Raw genomic sequence first — 26,315 nt, forward strand, 5'->3', positions numbered from 1 at the left:
TGTTAAAATTTTTTTTATTTTTTTATTATGGAACTGTGAAATTGTCACCACCTGTCTGTATACTGACAGTTTGTACCAGATAAAAATTATATTATACCTTCAGTGCAACAAAAATAATTAAATAATAATGAAAATTTGTTTTGCTTCTGCTCTATGTTGTTGAGAAACGTGAAACTTAATACCCAGTTGTACGCAGTCCAACTGCATTGCTATTTAAATGTGGAATGTTTGCAGTTTCCCCTCTGCCCCCTCCTCACACAGACAGCATACCGTGGCTGTGGGCAAAATGTGCCGTCAGGCTGAGAGCTATGGCACTCGTACCATGGCATAGGTCACAAGCCAGATTCTTGCCTGTCTGTGGTTTAGAGGCTCAGATTGCAGTCTGTGTGGGCATTATACAATACTGAATTCTCAAAACTGTTTCACGTACATTTCTGTAATCCTAATCACATATGCACTGACAAGAGTCTAAACTATGCTGTAATGTTCACTTCAGTGACACAGATCTTCTCAGTATTACAATTTTCACAAATTATTTTGTGGTACTTGCAGACAGACAGATGTTTTACATTATTTGGAGATAACCAAGTTACAGATGTGTCACTGCTGTAACTGGAAGGTAATTATCAAAACAATGTATATTGAGTATTTAGCTTTAATATTTTCTTTACAATTACATAGTAAAATAATTTATTAGTTTATTAGTTGTCTCCTTCTGCATTTTTATCTGATTTGCTGAATCTTATTGGTTTACATTCAGGATACTTCTCTGTCAAAAAGCTGCGTACTTCCCCATACTCACTCAGCATTTCCAATCTCACCTGCAACAGTCCCATCAATTACACTCAGCACTGATATAAGTGCTAATGACAATAGTTGTAGCAACAGTGAAAAAAATCAATTACAGATGTGAACATTCTAAAAATTTAAGAGACAGCACACACAATCTGGAAAAAAAACTTAGTTGATAACTACTGACTTCAGAAAAGATATGTCCATTATGCAAGCCAGTGGCATTATCATCAGTGCTTAAAAAGTGTCACAGCAAATTACATTGTTTTCAGTTATCTTAGAATCTGTTGCCCACAAATCATCCTGTCAATCACATCTGCCTATCCTGCAGGTACACAGGTATTCACTCCCTAAAGTGGAACTAGTGACCTCATCCCGACTACTGAATACTGAAAATGCTAGGATTTTGGAGCACATTGCTGTGTTGGTTTAGGTAGGAGGTGACTTTCTCCCTAGAGTTCTGAACCTCAGTGGTTTTCATCTCTTTGGTACTCTGAAGAAACATTTGTGTTATCCATAATCAAATTAGATAGAACGTATTTCATATGCCCTTCAGGTTTCCATCTATCTTGAATTATCTACAATAAATAGGTGGTCACTGACACATACTTTCAAGCTCCCAAAATGTAAACATATACTTACTATTTGAAAACCTGTGTTTTTATTTATTAGCAGCACTGCATATAACTCTGAAGCCACTGTAAATACTTCCAGTGGGCAAATCCTGAGAACATAGCTATGGAAAACAACACAGTAGCTAATGGTTCCCCACAGTCCTAGGTAATTGCATTGATGAATTAAAGTCACCCAACCCAGTTGACATAATCTGCCTCTCTGAACACCATGTGACCACAGGTATAGGAACTAGGCCTAAGCACAATGAGAAACTCAGACAGGAGAGTACTGCAAATGTTAGAATAAGGAAAGGTTCTCATAAAAGTAAAATTAAAAATAATGTAAGTATATTTCATCAAAATATTGGGAGTTTAAAGAATAAAGTAGATGAGCTTCTGGTTTGTTTAGAAGATTTAGAAGCTGAGAATGAAATAGATATACTATGCCTGTCTGAGCACCACATTGTTACTGATATGGATAAGGTAAATGTAAGTGGATATAAGCTCTCTGCACATGTAATGAGAGAAAATATGGAGAAAGGAGGAGTTGCCATATATGTCAAAAGTTGTCATTGTGCAAAAAGTATAGAAACAAAAAAGTTTTGTGTAGAGAAACATATAGAAGCAAGTGCCTGTGAGCTTAAATTAAATAAAGGCACATTTATAATTGTAACTGTATATAGGTCCCCATCAGGAAATTTTCATCTATTTCTGAAAAATTTGGACTCCTTGTTGTGCTATCTGTCAGACAGGGGGAAGCAAATTATTATTTGTGGGGACTTCAATGTAGATTCTCTAAAAGAGGGTAATAGGAAAAATGACCTTGAAGTATTACTCGGTTCTTTCAATTTGACACCCGTTATTGATTTTCCTACTCGGGTGGTAAAGGATAGCAGCTCACTGATAGATAACTTCTTTATAGACCAAGATAAGTTTAACCAGATAAATGCTCAGCCTGTTGAGAATGGTCTTTCTGATCATGGTGCACAGCTAGTTACAATAAATGACATAGCTCCATTCAGCAATACTAAACAGTCCTCCAAAGTAGTAAGTTCAGTCAACGCTTTAACAATTGCAAATTTCAGGGAAAGCCTACAGCAGTTAGACTGGGATGAGGTGTACCGTGAACCTGATGCCAATTTAAAATATAATTTATTTCATGACATTTTTGTAAATGCATTTGAAAACTGCTTCCCCAAGAAAATAGTTAAATATACTCGTAAGAAACCTTGTAACAAACCATGGCTTACTAAGGGTATAAAAATATCTTGTAAGCGGAAAAGGGAAATGTATCTGACAGCAAGAAAGAGTAGTGACCCAGAAACTATCAAACATTATAAAAACTACTGTGTTATATTAAGGAAAGTTATTAGAAAATCCAGGAGTATGTGTATCATGTCTGAAATCAGCAACTCTGATAATAAAATTAAAACAATTTGGAATATTATTAAAAGAGAAACAGGTCAACCAAGAGCAGAGGAAGACAGTATTACCATCAAATTGAATAAAAACTTTACGAACAAAAAGTCAGAAGTTGAAAATATTTTTAATAATCATTTTCTAAATGTTGTGGATATAGTAGGATCCAGGTGTTCATTAGAAGATGCTAGGCTGTTAATGGAAGAGGCCATACCTATGCAATTTGATACAATTGAAATCTCACCCACTTCTCCCTCTGAAATTAGGAAAATAATAAACTTGCTTAAAAGCAAAAAGTCACATGGAATTGATGGCATTTCCAGCAAAATACTAAAAGCTTGTTCTCAACAGATAAGTAAGATTCTCAGCCACCTGTGTAATAGCTCTCTGGAACAGGGCATTTTCCCTGATAGACTGAAATATGCTATTGTTATACCTTTGCATAAAAAGGGGGATAGATCTGATGTCAACAATTACCGTCCAAGCTCCCTTCTAACAGCTTTATCCAAAATTTTTGAGAAAGTAATGTATTCAAGAGTAGCTTCACATATCTGTAAAAATGAAGTACTAACAAAATGTCAGTTTTGTTTCCAGAAAAGTTTTTCAACAGAAAATGCCATATATGCTTTCACCAGTCAAATTTGAATGATCTGAATAACCGAACACCACCCATTGGGATTTTTTGTGATCTCTCAAAGGCTTTTGATTGTGTAAATCATGAAATTCTGCTACACAAGCTCAAGTATTGTGGCATGAGTGGGACAGTGCACAAATGGTTTAATTCGTACCTAACTGGAAGAGTGCAGAAAGTTGAAATAAGTAGTTCTCATAACATGCAAAGATCAGCACATTCCTCAAACTGGGGAACTATATTGTTCTTATTATATATTAATGACTTGCCATTCTATATTCATGAAGAGGCAAAGTTAGTTCTCTTTGCTGATGATACAAGTATAGTAATCACACCTGACAAACAAGAATTAACTGATGAAATTGTCAATACTGTCTTTCAGAAAATTACTAAGTGGTTCCTTGTAAACGGACTCTTACTGAATTTTGATAAGACACAGTACATACAGTTCCGTACAGTGAATGGTATGACGCCATTAATAAATATAGACCTTAATCAGGAGCATATAGCTAAGGTAGAATATTCCAAATTTTTAGGTGTGTCCATTGATGAGAGATTAAATTGGAAGAAACACATTGATGATCTGCTGAAACGTTTGAGTTCAGCTACTTATGCAATAAGGGTCATTGCAAATTTTGGTGATAAACATCTTAGTAAATTAGCTTACTACACCTATTTTCACTCATTGCTTTCATATGGCATCATATTTTGGGGTAATTCATCACTGAGGAATAAAGTATTTATTGCACAAAAGCGTGTAATCAGAATAATAGCTGGAGTCCACCCAAGATCATCCTGCAGACATTTATTTAAGGATCTAGGGATATTCACAGTAGCTTCTCGGTATATATACTCTCTTATGAAATTTGTTATTAACAACCAAACCCAATTCAAAAGTAATAGCAGTGTGCATAACTACAATACTAGGAGAAAGGATGATCTTCACTATTCAAGATTAAATCTAACTTTGGCACAGAAAGGGGGTGAATTATACTGGCACTAAAGTCTTTGGTCACTTACCAAATAGTATCAAAAGTCTGACAGATAACCAACAAGTATTTAAGAAGAAATTAAAAGAATTTCTGAATGACAACTCCTTCTACTCTATAGAGGAATTTTTAGATATAAATTAAGAAAAAAAAGAAAAAAGAAGAAAAAATATTAAAAAATAAAAAAATAAAAAATAAAGAAAAACAAAAAACACAAAAAAATAAAGTTGTTATATTAACTTTAAAGTATGTTGTTAAATTAACCTAATTATGTCATGTATTGGAAAATTCGACTCGTTCCACATCATTACGAAATATCGTATTCATGATCCATGGAACTAGTATTAATCTAATCTAATCTAATCTAACCTGTTACTGTGATCCATAACATGGCACTTATCTCAAACAGTGTAAAATAATAGTTGAGAAAATACATTCCGAATGTTTACCTCTTAAAATATATCAGATTCATAATAACCCTGAGCTTTCCGTGGAGATTATGTAGTCTTTTCGAAAAGGCAGCTGTGTATGAATCTAAACTGGTCTAGCTGTTAGCAAAAGATTATTAAAAAATTATTCCTTTTTGATGGGTGGGGGTGGGGGCAGGGCATGCAATGATGAATTATCAGGGAATAAGACCTTTTTTTATATTTTGTACTAACTCCAATGTACGGTGTTACCTATGGTCAAACAGTTATTTATAGGAGATGCCCAGGTATGTATTTATTGCAATCTTCTACTAGTCCATCTCCCCTCTCTATCTGTCAATCTCCTCCACCCCATTTTTTCCACATTATCATGCTCATGCCAATATGTGGTTGGTGGTTCTTAACCCTACGGTATTTTTTTTTTCCCATGTAGTTACTAACATGTGTACCAGGTTTGGGTAAAAAAAGGGGTTTAGGATGAGCTTTTTACCCATTGTTTTGCCTGGGTACACGCATATTTAATGTATTTCACACATATATGTACATATATTTCCCTTGTATCTATAGTTAATTTTACCCTGCAGTTTCATTTCCATCCTGCTCAATATTTATGTCATATCTCCTGAACTATGTGCCACGTAATAAAATAAAACTTTATGCATGATGTGGCAGTTTTTCATGTACCCAGTGTTTACGACGTATCTCCTAAATTGTGTGTCATACAATGATATAATTTTGCTGGTACATTCAGTGGTGTATGTGAATACTGTCTGCAACATGAGTGATGAATACAGTTAATAGTAAAGAAGTAATAAATTAAAACATTATGCTTTATGTGACAGTTATACTGCGTGAACAGTGATTAAACTTCTTTTCCTTTCATCATTCTGTGGAGGTTGTCAGCAAGAAAACGTTTCATAAAGGTTTGATATTATGTGTACAGTTTGTTGCAAGTCAATGTGTGCTCTCATTCTCAAATACAAGATGAATAAAATATGGTTATTTGTGCGTTGTGTGCTACAGTTCGTTTTCGTCACTCCTTCAATAGGTAGATCTATATAAGGTAGGCTCTGTGTTAATAAAGGGTATAAGCTATCTCCTTGCCAAATCTCATCCACATCTCTGTCTAGATGTTTAAGCGTGAAAGAGTAACAAACACACACACACACACACACACACACACACACACACACACACACACACTTTTGCTTTTATAACCTGTGGTTAAACAGTTATTTATAACAAAATGTTACTGCTGAAACTTGCCATCCACGCATATGCACCATCACAAAAGTTCTCTCTTGGAGGTACTGAGGCACGAGGCACTTGTGGCCCGGAAAACCAAGTGTGTCAACTCACTCGTTTACTTAAGGAAAAAACTTTTTCGTGATCGAGTAAAGAATAAAAAATTTGCCAGAAAAAGGAGTAACATACCTAGTGGAAAAGATCATTATTGTCTTTGTGTGTTTGGAGAGCCAGAAATCTACTGTAATAAGTCACTGTAAACAACATTTCGAGACTACTTCTCTGCATATGTATAGAGATTTCTGGCACTTGATACATCCAAGTGGCCAACTTGGAGACATCCAAGTGGCCAACTTAGAGCTATTCATGTGAAAAACATGGTGGCCCAGATGAATACCTGGTACAGTAACGTTTGCCCTTGATGCTTATTTATGGCGATCGAGAAGGCAACTTTCAAAGGGAACTGCAAGTTCTTCAACTAGAAAGACAAGTTTGTTGGGATCATAGTTAACTTTCATGGATGACTTTTTAGTCACATCACCCTTCCCACAGGAACAGTAGTTACATTGACCATCTCACAGAAACAGTGATTCCTCCCCTCTCCCCCCCCCCCCCCCCCCCCGAATGAACGGTAACCTATGAGTTAACACACGGTGTAATTGACCTCCATTCCAAAATTCATCCAAATCTGTACAGTCAGTTCAGTGTGAAGGAGCAACAAACATACTAACTCAATAAAGAAAGAAAATAAGCAATTTCTAGATCGGTGCTTTTATAATGGTTGCACGTGCAACAATGTCATCTGTCCCCACATGTGCACCTGTTACCAGCAGATGCTCGCATGCCATAATCAAATCCAGCTTCACTAAAAGCCTAATACATTTCACATGTAAAGGCGTGATGTCTCTCTCTGTTGTACAGCTTTTAAATGACAACATTGTCAGCAGTCTTAACCTTCTCGGAAGCTATAAGGTATAATACTCAGCAGCTAAAATGCAACGGGGGTGGTTTGGAAGTATGGTTTAAACGTTGGGGGTTGTATAAGCACTGTATTCATAATGTTGAATCGTGTTACGTCGGACATATTAAGCAATAAAAGAATTTTCAAAAATACGGTACATTTCAAAAGTCAAGGAGTAAATATTGTTCCACATTTTGCATTATATTTTTCAAATCAAAAAATATCTTGTACTGCATATTTTTAAAAGTAGTTTACTTGTTAATTCAGAGTATAAGCTAATTCCATTCCAAATCCGTCCAGCTGTTTCTGCATGAAGGAGTAACAAACACACACACACACACACACACACACACACACACACACACACACACACACACATTTTTGCATTTATAATTATATGGAATGATATTTCAAGGCAAAAGCTCATTGAAGATTCATCACAAATTCAACATCCTTGGTACGATTTGGTGTAATTAAATGTCAGTTTAACCCTTTGTTGCCTGTCGGTACTTAAAAGTACCAGTAAGTTTTGACTCTCATTATTTTCTCGTGGTGCAGTTTCGTGATCTGAGAGCCTGTCGGTACGTAACAGTAACTCTGCTCTACTGTTTCATGGGTGTTATTGTGCAATACATAGACCTCTCTGGCGGTCAGAGCTTGAAATTGTTTTTCGCGCGCTGCTGTGAAAACAGAAGATTGTATGTGCTTGTTTCCATGGTGTTGCCTGAATTTGTGCGCAATTTATTGAAACTTCCGTTGAGTTTTCCATTGTACGTACTTATCTTCTTTGTTTTTTTATAATAGTTTGAAGCATTACGTTACATGTGAATGAGATAAAGTGGAAAATATAAGGCGGACTTATTAGTACCGTCAGGTTGTGCGGACACTTTATTGTAGCAACAAAGCGTTACCTCTCACTAGTTGTTCTGTCCACTTTTTCTCACACAGGAATCCCTAAGTACATTTGCCTGTGGAACAATTAGAACACACAGGAAAGGTTTGCCAGGCAATTTACCTAAAGAAAAATGTCTAAATCAAATCACAGAGAGTCATCTTTAGACCTAACAGTATTTCAATGGAAGGAAAATAAAGTAGTGTATTTTGCGTCAAACTTCCATGGCACCGAACAGAGCGTAGTGACAAGAAAACAGAAAGATGGAACTAGTATGACTATAACATGTCCAGTTATTGTATGTGATTACAATAAAAACATGGGTGGTGTGGATCATGCAGACAGATTACATGCCGGCCGCTGGTGGCCGAGCAGTTCTGGTGCTACAGTCTGGAACCGCGCGACTGCTACGGTCGCAGGTTCGAATCCTGCCTCGGGCATGGATGTGTGTGTTGTCCTTAGGTTAGTTAGGTTTAAGTAGTTCTAAGTTCTAGGGGACTTATGACCTCAGCAGTTGTGTCCCATAGTGCTCAGAGCCATTTGAACCATTTTTGAACAGATTACGTTCAACTTATGGTCTTGACAAGCGATCAAAGAAATGGTGGCACCGTCTCTTCTGGGGAGCAATAGAAATTGCTTTTGTCAATGCTTACGTCATTTTCAGTGATCTACATGGGGCACTACCACTGCTGGAATTCAGGCGTGCTGTGGCACTAGGGCTAATGAATGAACAGCAAGTGCCAAATCTCAGAAAGAGAAACTGTGGTAAAGATGAAATAACTCTCCCAAAGAGAAGGAAGGATAACTTTTCTGTTCCAAAGGATGTATGTCTTGGCAACAGAGGAAACCATTCTGTAGTGTTCAGTTGTAAAAGAGGATGATGCGAAATGTGTGCGAAAAATAAAATTCAGTCGAGACCACATTCACAATGTAGTACATGTAAAGTGTATTTGTGCTGCAATGAGAAAAAAAACTGTTTCCTACAATTTCATGAGGTATCACTAAATATGTGATATGTATATACTGTCAAAAATGTATAGCTAAGTTACTATGTATTGTGAAGTTGCTCTAGAATAAATTTATGAGAAATTTTAAAAAAATTCAGAAATATCATATTTCTGTTAATTAATTTTCTAATGTAAAAATATTTAATATTTATGTGGCATAAAGTACAACTTATAAAAATTGGAGCATTTTTCTGCGCATGTTGTGATTCTGTCCATGGAGTCTGACGGTACTTCTGAGTACCAGGAGAGAAAAAAGTTGTGAAAAATAAAATAAAATTTTACAAAAAATCCTACCGTCATTTGAGGCCACAATAGCATAAATTCTGCAACGAAAATGTTAAAAAGTAAATTCTTATGTCAAGAAACAAAGGGTTAAGCCATACTGACAGTAATAGCCATAACGAGCTACTAATACAATACCTGAAATACCTATTATTGTATTTTCTGTGTAGCCGCACAGTTAGAAACATCAGATTATGAAGGTGAATGATGTATGAAGGTAACTGGCGATATACTGCAGACATTTTTTTTCCTTCACATTTGTAAAAGATTCTGAGAGTTTCTTACCTTAAACTGAAATAGTTACTGCAATTCGGTTACTTACAACATTGTATCCCACAAATTTTTCATTTTTTTTATTTGTATGTGTAATTCCAAGGCCGTATCCTACAGTAATATTTCTGTTTTCATAGATTTATGCACATACTTACTTCATTTCTTGAAACAGTTAAACAGTAATCTCTAGCTAAATGTAATGCAGCCAATTGATAGTTTACTTTCATGTATGGCTATTCGGTCATGTCACCCAGCCTATGGGAACAGTAGTATGTTGACTTCCCACAGGAACAGTTATTTCTTTTGCAACAAAAGGCAGCCTGTGTGGTAATTCAGGGTTTAGGCTGTTTACATTCCAAAGTTAATCTAAATCCATCCAGCCACTTCAGTGTGAATGGGTAATAAGCCTACTAACTCAATGGAGAAGGAAAATAAGCAATTTGTGGTTCAATGCATTGCAAATTATATAACACTTGCATATAAGGCAATATCATCTGCCCTCACGCACGGGCCTTTTACCAGCAGATAAGCTTGCATATCATAATCCAGCCTCAATAAAATCCTATGAAGTTCTACATGTAAAGGATGTCTCTATCATGCAACATTTAAATAACACCATTGTGAGTCTTCAAGTTGATTCCATAGATGACCAGGACTTAAGGAACTTGTCGGCTTTCTGATGTTGGTAACACCAGGTGTTAGCAACTTGTAAAAGGACACAACTGTAAGAAAGGAAATTTTAGTGGGAAGTAATGTTGTAACGATATCAATTTCAAATAGGAATTCAGTTTGGTAACGGGATGTGTCTAACTACGAGAAACATTCTCATGCTGCTATTTCATCTGATGCATTAGTAGCCTATTAAGGCTGTTACAGCCAATATGCCTTTAACTGACATTTAACTACAGCTAATTGTACCAAGAATGTGGGGTTTGTGATATATCTTCACTGCCCTGTTGCCTTGAAATGCAAAACTGTCATAACACAGTTTCCAATCTGGAAATTAGTGTTTATGCAGTGCATTTTTTGATTGGCCTTCCTCCTGTGACTTTTTCATGCGTGTTGCTTAGAGTTCAAGTATTATTCCATATTTCACATTATATCCATCAAATAAATAAATAAATATCTTGTACTACACACTTTTGAAAGTAGCCTACGTGTTAATTCAGGGTATGAGCTATCTCTATATCAAATTTCATCCACATTATTCCAGCCGATGTAATGAAGGAGCTCATCAGCCTCTCCAAAGAGGCTGGAAATCACACATCCGCCTAATCCTCTTCTTATGTTCTGCACTGAGCCTTCAAGTAAAATGGAATACATTGTACAACATTATCCTCAAAGCAAATGTTAACATTAGTGAAGTCACTCACACGTATTACGAACATCGCTGTTCCTCTACAAGGGTATCAAGGGGGCCTTGAACCCATTACACTGCGGTGAAAAGATCTTATATTTTTTTCCTGGTTCTTTCATGCAAATTGCAAAGCTGAGTGACACTGTAAATAAAAGTTTTTGATCTTGTTTCCAACATGAGAAGAAAATTTAAACCAAGAATGGTGCAATTTTTATACAAAAATAGTGTCCCTAGTAGGCTACATGGAGAAAATTTAACTTCCAGCCCCAAACTATTATAAGTATGCAAGTAAGAGGGCCCCAAGTCAAATCAAAAGACCTAGCATTTCAATTTTGCTTAATTTTATCCTAGCGCTTACTGTTGGAGCAATGACTGATTAACATTCATTAGATACAATCAAAAGCATTGACTTTCAGTATTTTAGTTTTTGTTTAAATGCTTAATGCATTTTGAGACCCAAAGGCCCAGCTTCAGGTGCTTAACATATGTGTTGATAACACAACTGAGCTATCACAGGACACTTTGTGTGCTGGGTCAGTGGGTAATTTTCCTGCCAGATCCACACAAGCACCATGTAATGTAGCAGACCGAGACACACTATAAGGAATAAACTGGTACTGTAATTAAGATGCTACATGGTCCACACTTTGCACTGGTCGAAACTATGGGAGTTTATATATTTGTTTTATTAAATACATTAGTGATTTGAAAAAATGTCATTACTGATTGCAGTTTATGTAATTTTTCATCAAATATGTAAAAATTAAAGTTGAATGTCAAGTTAAACAATGGAAACTCGAGGTCAGAATATCAACAATATAAGAAAAAGATAAACTGCTACCCATTGTAAAGATGGCACGCTGAGTTGCAAACAGGCTCAATGAAAGGACAGTTATATATTAGCTTCGGCCACAGCCTTCTTCAGAAAAAGGACACACACACACACACACACACACACACACACACACACACACACACAGAGAGAGAGAGAGAGAGAGAGAGAGAGAGAGAGATATTCATTCACATAAGTAAGCTCACATATATGTGAGTGTTATTTTCAGCAGCTTGGCAGGAATGGTATTCTGGCCTGAGCTGCTAGAAACAGCGGTCATGTGTGTGTGAGGTGTGCTTGCTTGTGTGAATGAATGTGTGTGTCTTTCCTTTTCTGTAGACAGCTTTAGCTGAAAGCTAATATGTTACTGTCCTTTCGTTGTTGCTGTCTGCAACTCAAGGTGTCATCTTTACGGTAATTCTATCTTTTCCTTATAATGCTAGTGTTTACTGTTTCACACACAATTTGTGACGATGTCTTTTACACTAGTCATCACTACTTAATGATAAAATGTAAAGCAAATATTACCAAAATTGGACACCAGGAATTACGCGAATAATTAAGAAATAATGTCAGAGTAGTGTTTAAGCCGTGAATATTTTTATTCTTAAACGTAAATACCATATATTTTATTTTTATGAATAATCAGTTTATGTATATTGTTCACTTAGTTCGCCATATTGCAGTGTAATTAACTTTAATAAGTAAAATTCTGTTATTGCACCTTTTTAAAATATTGCAAATGCAACAATATTTCTAAAAATGGTGATTGTTGGAATATAGAGATGTATTCAGCTGTCCTTACCACTGACATTTTATGCAACCTGGCCTTCATATACCACAAGCATGGTTTTCATATTCTCTCACTCGCTATGCACAAATCACTAATCCTACAGAAGAAACGAACAGGACTTTTTTTATAGGAAATTTAATGTGGTTAAATTTTGTGCTGCTGGAGACAATAGTTTTTAAGTTATTCAAGAAAAATGTACAAAAGTGACCTTCAAATGCATCTCCATCTCACACACACATCCCTCACTGGTCAGGATTTCTAGTACATTGTTCGTGGGACTACTTCTTACCACTGTAGAAAATTTTTTCGACTATATGAACTATTCCTGATATTTGACCCCCCTTTGGCTCTATTGATTGGACTATTATGCCACAGTATATTTGGATACTTCGTTAACATTACTAATTCAAATGTCCTCATGAGAGTAATGAACGAAAAATGACTTTTGTACGTTACGCTAAAACTAATTACATTGACTATTCAATCCAAAATTAATCCTTACAAGCACAGTAGCAGCACATGCACAGTCAGCAGGCCTGATGAATAAAACGATGTAATCGTTTATTTTATGCAGTTAAATGCATACAAAGCTGTTAGGTGAAATTTACCAAAATCATCAATTTTACAATTTGTAAGTGCTCGACTAAGCAATTGGTGTAATAAGACCAGTCAATGAAGATTAAAAAAGTTAAAATGTGGGAAATAATTCGTGCAGTCCCAAATATTTGTACAACAGTAGGAGAGAGTGCCATAAACAACATACTAGAAATCCTGACCAGCAGGGGCTGAGTGTGGGAGTGGGGATGCATTTGAAGGTTACTTTTGTTAAGCCTTCTGCCAGGCACTACAGTGTAATAGTCTAGATGCATATGCTATACAAGCAACGGCGAGATTCATGTACGGCAATAAAATGTTTTTAAATGTGAACCTGAGAGCGAAGCTATTATTTATGACATTTTGAAAACCCAAGAACGCATTCCAGAGGCACGCATCGGCAAGAAAACCATAACTCAAAAACTACAGCCTCTAGTGAAAGCATATCCAAGTACAAAATTTAACAACATTAGATTATCTTCAAAATGATCCTGTTCACTTTTTCTGTAGGAATAGCAGTTTGCGCATAGCAGGCGAGAGAACATGAAAATCTTGCATGTAGTTTATTAAGGTCAGCTATCACATTGCAGGCTGCATAACATGATGGTAGTAGGGGCAGCTGAGTCACCCTGTATAAATAACTGGGCACATGGTGCCAGTTTGACTAGTTTTTGACCAACTTGTGTCTGTGTTTTAGTCAGAAAATTTCAAAAGTTCATTAAAATTCAAGTGAAAATTCAAACTGTGTGGTTGAGTTTTTCTTTGGAATGTCAGAAATCACCTTCCACTGTAAGAACTTGGTCTATTAATGATTTAAGGCAATGTGCAACTTTCTTATATTATTGAGTCACAGACTGGCACATTAAAAAAGTTGCTAAATATTTAAGCTTTCTGTAAAAAAGTCCTCCTTCCACAAAAGGAAAGAAGCGCATATTCACACATATATGGTCATTTGTGTGTAAAAATGTTGCTAAATATTTAAGCTTTCTGTAAAAAAGTCCTCCTTCCACGAAAGGAAACTCGCACATATTCACACATATATATGGTCGTGTGTGTGTGTTCTTTGTCATGGAGGATGGCTTCTTGTCCAAAAGATTAAATATTTATTAGTGTCTTCACTGTGCCCGTCTGCAACTCACTGACTCTTCTTTATGGTGGGTATTAATATATTATTGTTATGCTATCCTAGACTTTCTATTGTTTGATTTTGCCCATATTATTGATAGATTATAGATAAGTATTATTAATACGACTTGTATGTTGCTGCCATACAATCCAATTCTCATTTTAAGTGTTTCGTTTTAGTCAACTAACTGAAGAAAAACAGTTATAATATTCAAATTCAGAACTACTAACATAGCATAACATCAACAAAGGAAGCGTGTATGTTGATCACTGGGAGCTCCAAAGTAAGATCCCCAATGAAATATCAAGCAAGGGTAAGGAGGTCACTTTACATTCAGCATATCTGCCAGGACGACTCATCTGAGAGGTTGAAATGGTTCTGCCAGTGACTATCAAAAGCAATGGGTACAAAAGGCTGTAATTTTAGCTCTATCACCATGTATGATGCTTGTTGACTGGATGTGAAAGCCATCCTCAGTTCCTTTGGCAGCTGGCTGAGCTGGTGACGCCTCACACACAAGGTTAAGTATGGCTCACTATTTGTGGGATCATACACAGGATCAACTGCCATATCCTGTTTGTAGCCAAGAGGTAGGTTTAAATTTGACTTAGATGTAGAGACTCAGACAATTCTGTGAGAATCTTGGCTGTGATTTCTCGACCTTCATTACCAGATGGAGAACTGTAAGACTCCCCTAAATGAGTTACAAGTTAGAGAACCATCTAGAGAGTGAATTCTGAAACATTTGCAGTTATCAGAGAAAGATCAGCCATGTTACTATCAGAACAGAAGGTTTCCCCTTGCGCACTGGCATGAGCAAATGTTAATGTGGTGTTGGTACTAGTACACTTCTGGAGTGTCCCTGGTAAGATCCCATTAAGACCGACAAGAAATAATTTGTAAAGTGAGCAGTCAACATCAAATATTCAGTTCTTGGGACAAGGATGTCAAGCACAAATGGCTACAGTTCAAAAGCACTTTAGTATAAATTTTAGACCTGCACATACTCAGCAAGACTGTGAAAGATGGATATGACTCATTGTGGTTCAGTTGCTAAGAAAGCAAAGAGAGCTTCATTACTAATATAAGTGGTACAAAAGTCTTGTTGAGAAAAAAATGCTGAATGAAGCCAAAATGAGCGTAAGAAGTGCAATGTTGGAAATGTTCAATGAATTTGAAAGTAATATTTTGCCAACTGATTCAACCAAAATTACTAAGAAGTTTTGTTATTACGTAAATTCACTAAAGGGATTGAAGTCATATGTTCAGTCACTCAATGACCATATTAGCATGAAAATGGATGACAGTGAGTAGCACCAAAATGGATGACAGGGAAAAAGGCTGAAATACTGAATTCACTCTTCCAAAATCGTAATAGAGTTTCTCCTTCCAGGTATCAAATGAGAGTCAAAGGGGTACAATGATAAATGATTGCAGAACAGAAAATTAACTAAAACCACTAATCAGTGTGAAGGCATATGGACAGGATGAAATACCTGTGAGATTCAACAGATATTATGCAAAGGAACTTGCTTCCATTCCAGCAGCAGTTAACTGTGGACGGCTGAAGAAACAAAGTGTACCAAGCAATTGGACAAAACATGCCGAAGATCATAACTCTGGCTAGTACATTTGTAAAATATTTCACATTATGAACTGAATAACAGTTCAGGATGCAAATGCATTGGCGATAACTGCAAGCTCTCTGATCTGTTTGTTTTGCCAGCTTGCAGCACGTCTTAAAATTTCGCTTTTGCTGCAGCAAAATGGTCAGGCACTCATTTTATTGGCTATTAAGAGACCAGCTGATGGTGCAATGTGATATGCTGCACTTCACCTATCTGGCCATCAACTTCTTATCTAACATCCTGTACAACTGAGCTACATCATGAGGCGATGATATTTGCCTATAGTATTTCTGTAATGACTTAACCATCCATCTAATCTGTACCATTCTGAGATTAATCTCCACCATTTGTTGAGTAATAAAGTCCACACCAAACATTGGTACGACCATTTTTGAGAGCATGAACTTCCATTGCAACATTCCTGCTGAAACCCAGGTCAACTTCTACCTTGTAAGTACCATACACTGTTATAGCCAAATTATAGGATGCCATAAAATGGGTAGGTGTGGCTACCAAAGAGTTCTCATCCTGGTCAACTGGTAGCATGCCTTGCTATTTCCTCCCTTACCTATAAGCAGCAAGAAAATGAGTAAAAATGACCAGTTCTCAGCATATATGATGGAGCTGTCATTAATTACCAAGCCAAATTTGAACACTGCACCTTTACCGGTAACTTGGTGCTCCTGCAGAATTTTGCAGCCTGCCACATCTACAGGCTGTTGATGCCTTTTAGGTGCGGACATGAGGAAGTGGATCTTTGCCCAATCACCAAAACGCAAGTCATACCAGCATATTGGGTTGTTTGAAAGACATCATGTTTACGCCAGTGACTGTTAAACTTTTTATTTAATAGAAACAAAAAGTTTAACAGTCACTGGAGCAAACATGATGTCTTTCAAAAAATTTTACATGACTGTGAATCCCAGTTATGAAAAGTTAATATACTGGATTTTGTAGCTTCCCCTGCACCATTTGTCTGTTCTGCTAGCTTCTTTTGGAATGATGGATGCCTATTCTCTTTGTCTTGTCTTGTGTGTTTCCACTTGCCAACTGTCAGTGCCGGCAACAGCTACCGCAGTGAAACATCTAAAGTGTTCACTAATGTGTATTTGCCGCTTCTTCAAAACAGCAACTGCCTTCATCATCATTTGAATTTGCAGGTCCTTGAGTTTACCATGTTTGCAGTTAAAATTTTAGAATGTAAGGTCTGCCAGTCATGCAAAACACCATTTTTTCCAAGTTCCCAAACATGTTTCAGCACCATTGTGTCATCATCAGTGGGTTTCCGTTTTATTTAACCTGTAATGTGAACATTTTTACTAAATGGTTACAAAATTATGTGGATATTATTTCAAACAATAATTCATTTCTTTTTGTTAATACCTTTACACTTGGTGTGCACGATTTTTCAGGACCACTTGTGTATTATTTATTACAGGTATCTGCAACCAAACGATGTTGAGAAATTTTGTTGGGAGTTTACCTATCATCTAAATGTAATTTAGTTTGTCATGATATTTCGCACCTATATTCGTTTTTACTTATGTTTTCGTGTGGCAAGCCCTTTATATTCTGATTCATGTTCGATAGATTAAACAGAACACCCATGAACAAACAGAAGTACACACAAGAATTAAACACAATAAAACAAATAGCAGTAGAAAATGGTTATGATACGCATATGGTAGACAAGTTAAATCAAAAAATATGTAAACAGTACAAAAATGAACACACACACACAGTGAAATGGCACATACTCACCTATAATAAAAAGATTGTTCAAAGAATAGGCAACATATTAAAGAAACAGGGACTCCAAATAGGATACAGGACAGAGAATACAACACGGAAAAAGATCAGAACACAAGAAACACCCACGGATAAATTTAACAGATCAGGAATATATGAACTCACATGCAACACTTGCCAGTCAGTGTACACAGGACAAACATGCAGAAATTTCAAAACCAGATAATCAGAACATCTCAGAGCTTTAAAAAGCAACAGCTCCCATAGCATATTTGCTGACCATCTTATAGCCTACAATCACCATCCAACTACAATAGAAACAAACTTAAGAATACTAAAACCCAGCCTCAGCCTATACAGCAAACTGACCAATGAGGAAAACTTCCACATACAGAAGGCAATAGCAGAAGGAAAACAGGTCATAAATGAATACACTACACTCTGCAAGGGCACACTATTTATCACCTTAAAGGAACCTTACAAAAAAGACAACACAAACAGATAAAGTCCACACACACACACACACACACACACACACACACACACACACAAAGATAAAATGTAAACAAATTCAAATTTGGCGCCAAACTCACTATTGAACAAATGAACACTGAGTGAGGTGGGATACACAACAACCACAATTACACTGTGTTTTGGTGAAGGGCAAAGTGCTATTACAACCTTATTTGTGAAAATAGGTGTTATATTTATGTGTGCATCGCGACACCTCAACATGATGCTGAGAATAAAAGGGCTTGCCACACGAAAACTTAAATAAAAACGTATATAGGCACAAAATATTGTGACAAACTAAATTACATTTAGATGGTAGGTTAACTCCCAACAAAATTTCTCATCAACATTGTTTGGTTGCAGTTGACAAGCTACCTGTAATAAATAATACACAAGTGGTCCTGAAAAATCATGCACACCAAGTGTAAAGTTATTAAGAAAAAGAAATGAATTATTGTTTGAACTAAATATTCACATAATTTTGTAATCATTTAGTAAAAATGTTCACATTACACATTAAATAAATGGAAACGCGCTGATGATGTCAGAGTGGTGCTAAAACATGTTTGGGAACTTGGAAAAAATGGTGTTTTGCATAACTGCTGGACCTTACATCCTACAATAGCAAATGCCTTCTCTCTAAGCTGATGTCTTGGCTACCCACGTCACTAATGAAGAGATTGCTTGACCTATCAAGGCATACACTTTGTCTGCCAATGCAAGTACATAGGTGATGTTGCATCTCGGATATGCCACCATGGTTGTTTTCACTGGTAATGGTATCTGTCTCACCCGTGCATGACATAATGTCATGTTAGATATTGTGTCTTCTCCAAAGATGCTCCTCACATGATGTCAAAACTCCAATGACTTTCTCTCACCGATATGCTCACTCTGTAATACCTGCTGCATGCGTTTCTCTAATGATTTGCGTATTCGGTTGACTGGCATTTTCCTCAAATGGAGACGAGATGTGGCTATAAAAAAATAATGGGATTGTACTGATGTAAAAGAATTCATTTCAAAAACACACATATTTAGTTATTGTCACTGTCAATGTACTCTCCTCCTCTATCCCTACAATGTGCCTTGTGAATTTTATATTAAAGGAAACAGCGCTCGATGTCTTCCTGTGTGAACTCCTTGATGACATGTGCTGCTTTTACTTTCACTGCTTCAATGTACTGAAATCTTGTTCCTTTTAAAGCAGATTATACCCGGGGGAATAGATAAAAGTCACATGTTGCTAGGTCAGGCGAATAAGGTGGGTGGTGAACACCGGGATGCTATACTTCACCAGAAACATCTTAACAGGCAATGTGATATGAGCTGGTATGTTGTCTTGATGCAGAACCCTTGAATTATTTGTCCATGGTTTGGGCATATTTTTCTTATTTTATCATGGAGTTGAGCAAGAATCGCAAGGTAATAATATTTATTAACAGTCTGAAATTCAGGAATCCAGTGAAGATACACAGTTCCCTAGAGAGGGGGAAAAATCATCATTGCTTTGATTTGCTCATTCAAGCTTTTTTTGCTCTTAGTGAAGTTGGGCCCCTCCAATGCATGGACAGGCACTCAATTCCTGGATCATAAGCGAAAAACAAAGATTCGTCATATGTTACCGCTCTTTCCAAGAAATTAGGATCATTTTCAATATTACTCAAATTGTCAGTACAAATGTTTCCACGAGCTTCTTTCGGTTTGATCATGAGAATTTTCGCCACCAGTTTCACACACTTTTTTCTCAGGTTAAATTAACTGTGTAAAATTTTCCTTACACGTTCTATGTCAATTCCTACAGTTTCATCAATTGACTGAATATTCAACTGCAGGTTGATCCAATCAAATCACCTATTTTTCAACATTTTTATCCTCTTTTGATGTTGAAGGGCACCCTGGATGTGAGTCACCTTCAGTTTCTTCTCAGCCGTCCGGGAAATGCTTCAACCACTCAAAAACTTGCATACGTGATAAACAATCTTCACCATACACTTCTTTCAGCAAAAGGTAGGTTTCAGTAGCTGTTATTCCGAATTTCAGGTGAAACTTCAAGACAATTACACTTGTCATTTTTCTGATACCACAGATGCCACATTCAACTGAGAAGGCTTCAAGCGTCACAGCTATTGGTCGTTCGTCTTTGATGCACGTGTACTTCCTCTGTGACAGCTCCAGTCCTGTTATTTTACAGCCAAATCTTGTATACTATTGATCTAAGGGTGGCTTCAATATAATATCCGAGGACACTGCTATTACCTGGGCATCTAAACTGTTGTCTGCTGCAATAAACTTCAAGCGGTCACTGATGATGTTCTTTTGCATAAATGCCAAGTCTACCATCACTTACCGCAACTCTGGTTTTTTGCAGAAGAAACTGAGGTATCTCCACTTCCATTTTTGTGTGAGAAACTGTATTACACTCGTTGATTAAGATGCTCATTGTATTTTCAGCCCATCTTGCTATTTGTGGCAATAACTATGTTTTTCGTGTTTCGATTTGAGTTTTGAAAGTCATTTATTTGCCTTTGTAGATCTTCTTGCAGCTGTAACAGCAGCATCGTTGATCGAAATCGTCTGGTTTTTTGATATGGAGCCACTGTTTTCTGCACGTTTTCTGAGAGCTCTTCAGAATTCCAGGAATCACCAATTTGTAATTGTATTCCATTATTCAATAATACTGAGTCAATGAATCACCAATAGTCACATTAACTATTTTATTTTACACAGTTAGATAAATGAGACTTTTCAAGAAGTTGAGAACACATGAAACTGTCGAACATAAAAAATGAAGAGTAAACATAACAGCGATAAGATGTGTTTGCAATCCAAAGGCCAATAAAATACGCTTTGCACCTAGTCCGGAGTCAATGCTACTCACAGGTGTAATACATTATGTGTGAACAGTCAAAGAGTTTATTTCTCAATGCGCACATGCACTGCCTTATGTTAACTGAAGACAATTGATTTCATGCCAGAATCAGGCCATCTTCAGTTCTCAAAAAGCAATTTAGTTATGTAGTGTCAAATTGCAATGTGGAATCCAAGTTACAGAAAGTTTCATTATTATTATTATTATTATTATTATTATTATTGTCTATGAGTAATAATTATGCATCTTATTTTTTAAATATAATAGAGAGGAGTGGTTCAAGTTGCCGCCACTCATACCTCACCTGTCATTCAACATCTTTGCCTCTGCACTTCCGCCTCGACTGACATCTCTGCCCAAACTCTTTGTCTTTAAATATGTCTGCTTGTGTCTGTATATGTGTGGATGGATATGTGTGTGTGCGCGCGCGCGAGTGTATACCCGTCCTTTTGCCCCCCTACGGTAAGTCTTTCCGCTCCTGGGATTGGAATGACTCCTTACCCTCTCCCTTAAAACCCACATCCTTTCGTCTTTCCCTCTCCTTCCCTCTTTCCTGATGAGGCAACAGTTTGTTGCGAAAGCTTGAATTTTGTGTGTATGTTTGTGTTTGTTTGTGCGTCCATCGACATGCTAGCGCTTTCGTTTGGTAAGTCACATCATCTTTGTTTTTAGATATATTATTTTTTAAATAATTAGACACACAAATTTTAAAGAATGTCACATTCATTTCCGTAAAGACAAAACTTAAGTGCTTTGAATATAATTAGCAAAAAAGTAGGGTGGTGGAGCTTTTGAGTGGAATGTATGTTTTTGCAAAAGCTTTAATAGTATTTTCTGAAAATGTCTTTTCTTGTTTCGTTCTCCTGACTGTTTAAGTTTTCAACAAATCATTTCTGATGAGAAGCAGCAGAACCACTCCCTCATTTCCCCAGTTAAGAGAACGTTTCTACGATTTAATGTGTTTCTTGATATTATTTGTCTTTACACACTCAGTTCCCCAATTCAATTACAAAATCTGCAGAATATTGATTTCAGCCTTTCATGGGTATTTATAGAACCGACAAGACGTGCAGCATGTAGAATCCAAGATAGTTCTATTCGCATCGTAGTGGAAGACCTATGGCATGGCTGAAATAGTTGACGGATTTCGTTTTCTGGTCACTGTAGTGCAAAAACATGGACTCTACAAAGTGGCAGTTCGCTACATGTGTAAGCTAATTTTAATGACCACCAGAGGCGGAGAGATACAGTGTCGGGTAACAAGCACCATCTCCCTATCAGAGGTCAGCCAGCATACAAATCTGTTCTGTGTTTCTGCGAAAGCATAACTGACACATGGTCACTGGGATTGTCAATCCCTTTTGGTGTTGTGAGGGTTGTAATTGAAATCTGTGATGGGCCAACCTCATTTCAAAATAAGAAAATAAAAATATGAGCAACAAACAACACAAAGCGTTTGGTAACGGCTACTGTCCAACTGCATGCTGAGGGTGGCAGTGTTAAACAAGATAGTTCAGGAATTACCTCTACCAGTATGAGATGCAGCAATAGTTCGAATATCCATGCAACACCAAATTTTGCACTTTATCTTGCAGAGGAACTTAATGCACTTCTTTGTTATAAAATGTTAGGTCCCACATCTGAGTCCTACGTAGCATTAAGCAGCATGAACCTTTTATTAGACCATTCACTCACTCACAACTGGTGTGGCATTACAACATTAAGGGCACTGATCTGTCACTGTGGTCACTGTGTTCCTGCATTATTTAATTTATGTACATATTTTTACACACACTGTAATGTTTCCAAATTGGCCTTCGTCAGGTGATGTGCAATACCAGTAACCAAAAATTGGTTACATTGTTGACAATTAATTCAGAATATAAAGCTATTTCAAACTATCTCTGTTAAAATAGTTCATTGGATACAATTCGCTATGAAATAGCATTTACTAGGTAACCTCATTTTTTTTTTTTTTTTTTTACATTTTGACGCATAATTCACATCTACATTCGCATTTATCACAAATGCTAATTTTTCAGGTCCCTAGTTATTGCGAATAAATCAGTTGCATGGCCATTAATGAAGTTCATGGCATTCACTTGCCACCTTACACAGTAAGTTTTGTGATTTTACAAAGCCACTTTTGCCAAAGAATAGATGGCAATCTGTTATCACTGTGAAATTCAGTGCCACCTGTTAGCACTGGGGGACATGCAATGAGGTAAGAGAGTATGTAAGCAGAGCAGAGGTGAATGGGGAATCATTCTAGCAATGATATGGGCCACAAATGGGAAAATCCTCTGACACAGACAACTTTGACAAAGGACAGACTGTTACGGCTCAGCGCCTGAGAACAAGCACTCCAGAAATGGCAAAGCTGGTCAGTTTCTTGCTTGCTGCTGTTGTGAGCATCTACTGAAAGTGGTTAGAGGCAACAAGGTGTTGGACTTACACCACCTCATCCAACAGCATGGGTGTCAGAGATTTACCTACTATGTAAAACAGGATAGGCAGCAATCTGTTGACATAATACAATGCTGGTGCAGGCACAATTAGTTCAGAGCAAATTTTAAAAATGGGGCTCTAGAGCTTATGATCCTTACATGTTTCCACATTGACCAATGTCGTCATCAATTACAATTGCAGTGGACATGGGATGATCGAGATTGGACCGTGGATCAATGGAAGTGTGTCACCTGGTCAGGTGAATCACATCAGGTAGATGGTTGTGTACGTATCCACTGTCATACTGGCAAATGGCTGCTCAAAACATACACCACAACACAAATGTGGACCTGTGGTGTTGAATTGATGCCATGCACAATCATCATTGTACTGCACACAAAAGGTGGACCACGTACGCCCCGATAGCTGAGTGGTCAGCGTGACTGACTGCCATCCTACGGGCACAGGTTCGATTCCTGGCTGGGTCAGAGATTTTCTCTGCTCAGGGACTGGGTGTTGTGTTGTCTTCATCATCATTTTATCCCCATCCGGCACGCAGGTCACCCAATGTGGCGTCGAATGTAATAAGACCTGCACCACGGCGGCCGGACCTGCCCTGCAAGGGGCCTCCTGGCCAATGATGCCAAACACTCATTTCCATTTCTATCTCATTGTTAAACACCTAATCAAAATGTTTTGGCTCATCAATGGATATGGAAATGTGTCTCTTTGCTAAATAATACACCAGTTGAAACTGTGTCACCGGTACCAGTCATCAATGAAATAAAATTATTTGTAAAACTGGAAAAAGTTAATTTATATCTACTTTTTTCTTAAGAAAGAAGAGAAATTTTTCTATTTCCATTTGATTTAAGTTCAAACTGTGGGATTTATAACATTATGATTTGCTTCTAATTTTTGTCATGCCCTGTACTTCTGCTCCAGAACATAAGATTGGCCTACCAACTGTTACCTCTGCTCCTTGCTAACTTAAACATCAACAGCACCATAAACAATAGCATTCATTTCCAGAATGAGATTTTCACTCTGCAGCGGAGTGAGCGCTGATATGAAACTTCCTGGCAGATTAAAACTGTGTGGCCCGACCAAGACTCGAACTCGGGACCTTTGCCTTTCGCGGGCAAGTGCTCTACCATCTGAGCTACCGAAGCACGACTCACGCCCGGGACTCACAGCTTTACTTCTGCCAGTACCTCGTCTCCTACCTTCCAAACTTTACAGAAGCTCTCCTGCGAACCTGCAGAAAGTTTGGAAGGTAGGAGACGAGGTACTGGCAGAAGTAAAGCTGTGAGTCCCGGGCGTGAGTCTTGCTTCGGTAGCTCAGATGGTAGAGCACTTGCCCGCGAAAGGCAAAGGTCCCGAGTTTGAGTCTCGGTCGGGCCACACAGTTTTAATCTGCCAGGAAGTTTCATATCAGCGCACACTCTGCTGCAGAGTGAAAATCTCATTCTGGAAACATCCCCCAGGCTGTGGCTAAGCCATGTCTCCGCAGTATCCTTTCTTTCAGGAGTGCTAGTTCTGCAGGTTCGCAGGAAAGCTTCTGTAAAGTTTGGAAGGTAGGAGACGAGGTACTGGCAGAAGTAAAGCTGTGAGTCCCGGGCGTGAGTCGTGCTTCAGTAGCTCAGATGGTAGAGCACTTGCCCGCGAAAGGCAAAGGTCCCGAGTTCGAGTCTCGGTCGGACCACACAGTTTTAATCTGCCAGGAAGTTTCATATCAGCGCACACTCCGCTGCAGAGTGAAAATCTCATTCTGGAAACATCCCCCAGGCTGTGGCTAAGCCATGTCTCCGCAGTATCCTTTCTTTCAGGAGTGCTAGTTCTGCAGGTTCGCAGGAGAGCTTCTGTAAAGTTTGGAAGGTAGGAGACGAGGTACTGGCAGAAGTAAAGCTGTGAGTCCCGGGCGTGAGTCATGCTTCGGTAGCTCAGATGGTAGAGCACTTGCCCGCGAAAGGCAAAGGTCCCGAGTTCGAGTCTCGGTCGGGCCACACAGTTTTAATCTGCCAGGAAGTTTCAATAGCATTCATGTTGCGTCAAACACCGACCATGTCAGACTGAACTGAAATTTTGATCTGGGCTAGTCTCTATTTTTTAAAAGTCTATGTGTTTTGATGCCTAACTGTCTGAATTATCAGGTGACCACTGAATTTCTGTTTATATTTTTATTGTAGTTCCACAGCTGCCAAAGGTTTTTGAAATGAAAACCAAAAGTGGTCCACAGGAGAATCAACTACTGAATTAGCAGGTCATCAACCTGCAAGACATAAATATGAAAAACTGAGAAAGTACTGAAAAAATATATTTTGATTTTACGGAATGCTTCTTCCATAAAAGTGCAGTGGACATGGGATGATCAAGATTGGACCGTGGATCAATGGAAGTGTGTCACCTGGTCAGGTGAATCACATCAGGTAGATGGTTGTGACTTACCAAACGAAAGTGCTGGCAGGTCGATAGACACACAAACAAACACAAACATACACACAAAATTCAAGCTTTCGCAACCAACGGTTGCTTCATCAGGAAAGAGGGAAGGAGAGGGAAAGACGAAAGGATGTGGGTTTTAAGGGCGAGGGTAAGGAGTCTTTCCAATCCCGGGAGCGGAAAGACTTACCTTAGGGGGAAAAAAGGACAGGTATATACTCGCGTGCACACACATATCCATCCGCACATACACAGACACAAGCAGACATTTGTAAAGGCAAAGAGTTTGGGCAGAGATGTCAGTTGAGGCGGAAGTACAGAGGCAAAGATGTTGTTGAAAGACAGGCGAGGTATGAGCGGCGGCAACTTGAAATTAGGTTGAGGCCTGGCGGATAACGAGAAGAGAGGATATACTGAAGGGCAAGTTC

At 37.8% G+C, this 26,315-nt stretch overlaps 1 protein-coding gene across 1 annotated transcript in view; it reads right to left on the minus strand.

Moving 5' to 3' along the window:
- Positions 1 to 639: 639 nt before the first annotated feature.
- The window catches only part of LOC126257563 (28S ribosomal protein S5, mitochondrial), a 104,927-nt gene continuing 79,251 nt past the window's right edge, over positions 640 to 26,315 (minus strand). Inside the window, exon 10 of the mRNA XM_049955573.1 lies at positions 640 to 821. Coding sequence (XP_049811530.1) covers positions 702 to 821 — 120 coding nt within the window. The 3' untranslated portion in view covers positions 640 to 701. The remainder of the gene's footprint in view (positions 822 to 26,315) is intronic.

This window comes from Schistocerca nitens, chromosome 1 (genome assembly GCF_023898315.1).
Source record: "Schistocerca nitens isolate TAMUIC-IGC-003100 chromosome 1, iqSchNite1.1, whole genome shotgun sequence".
NCBI lineage: Eukaryota > Metazoa > Arthropoda > Insecta > Orthoptera > Acrididae > Schistocerca > Schistocerca nitens.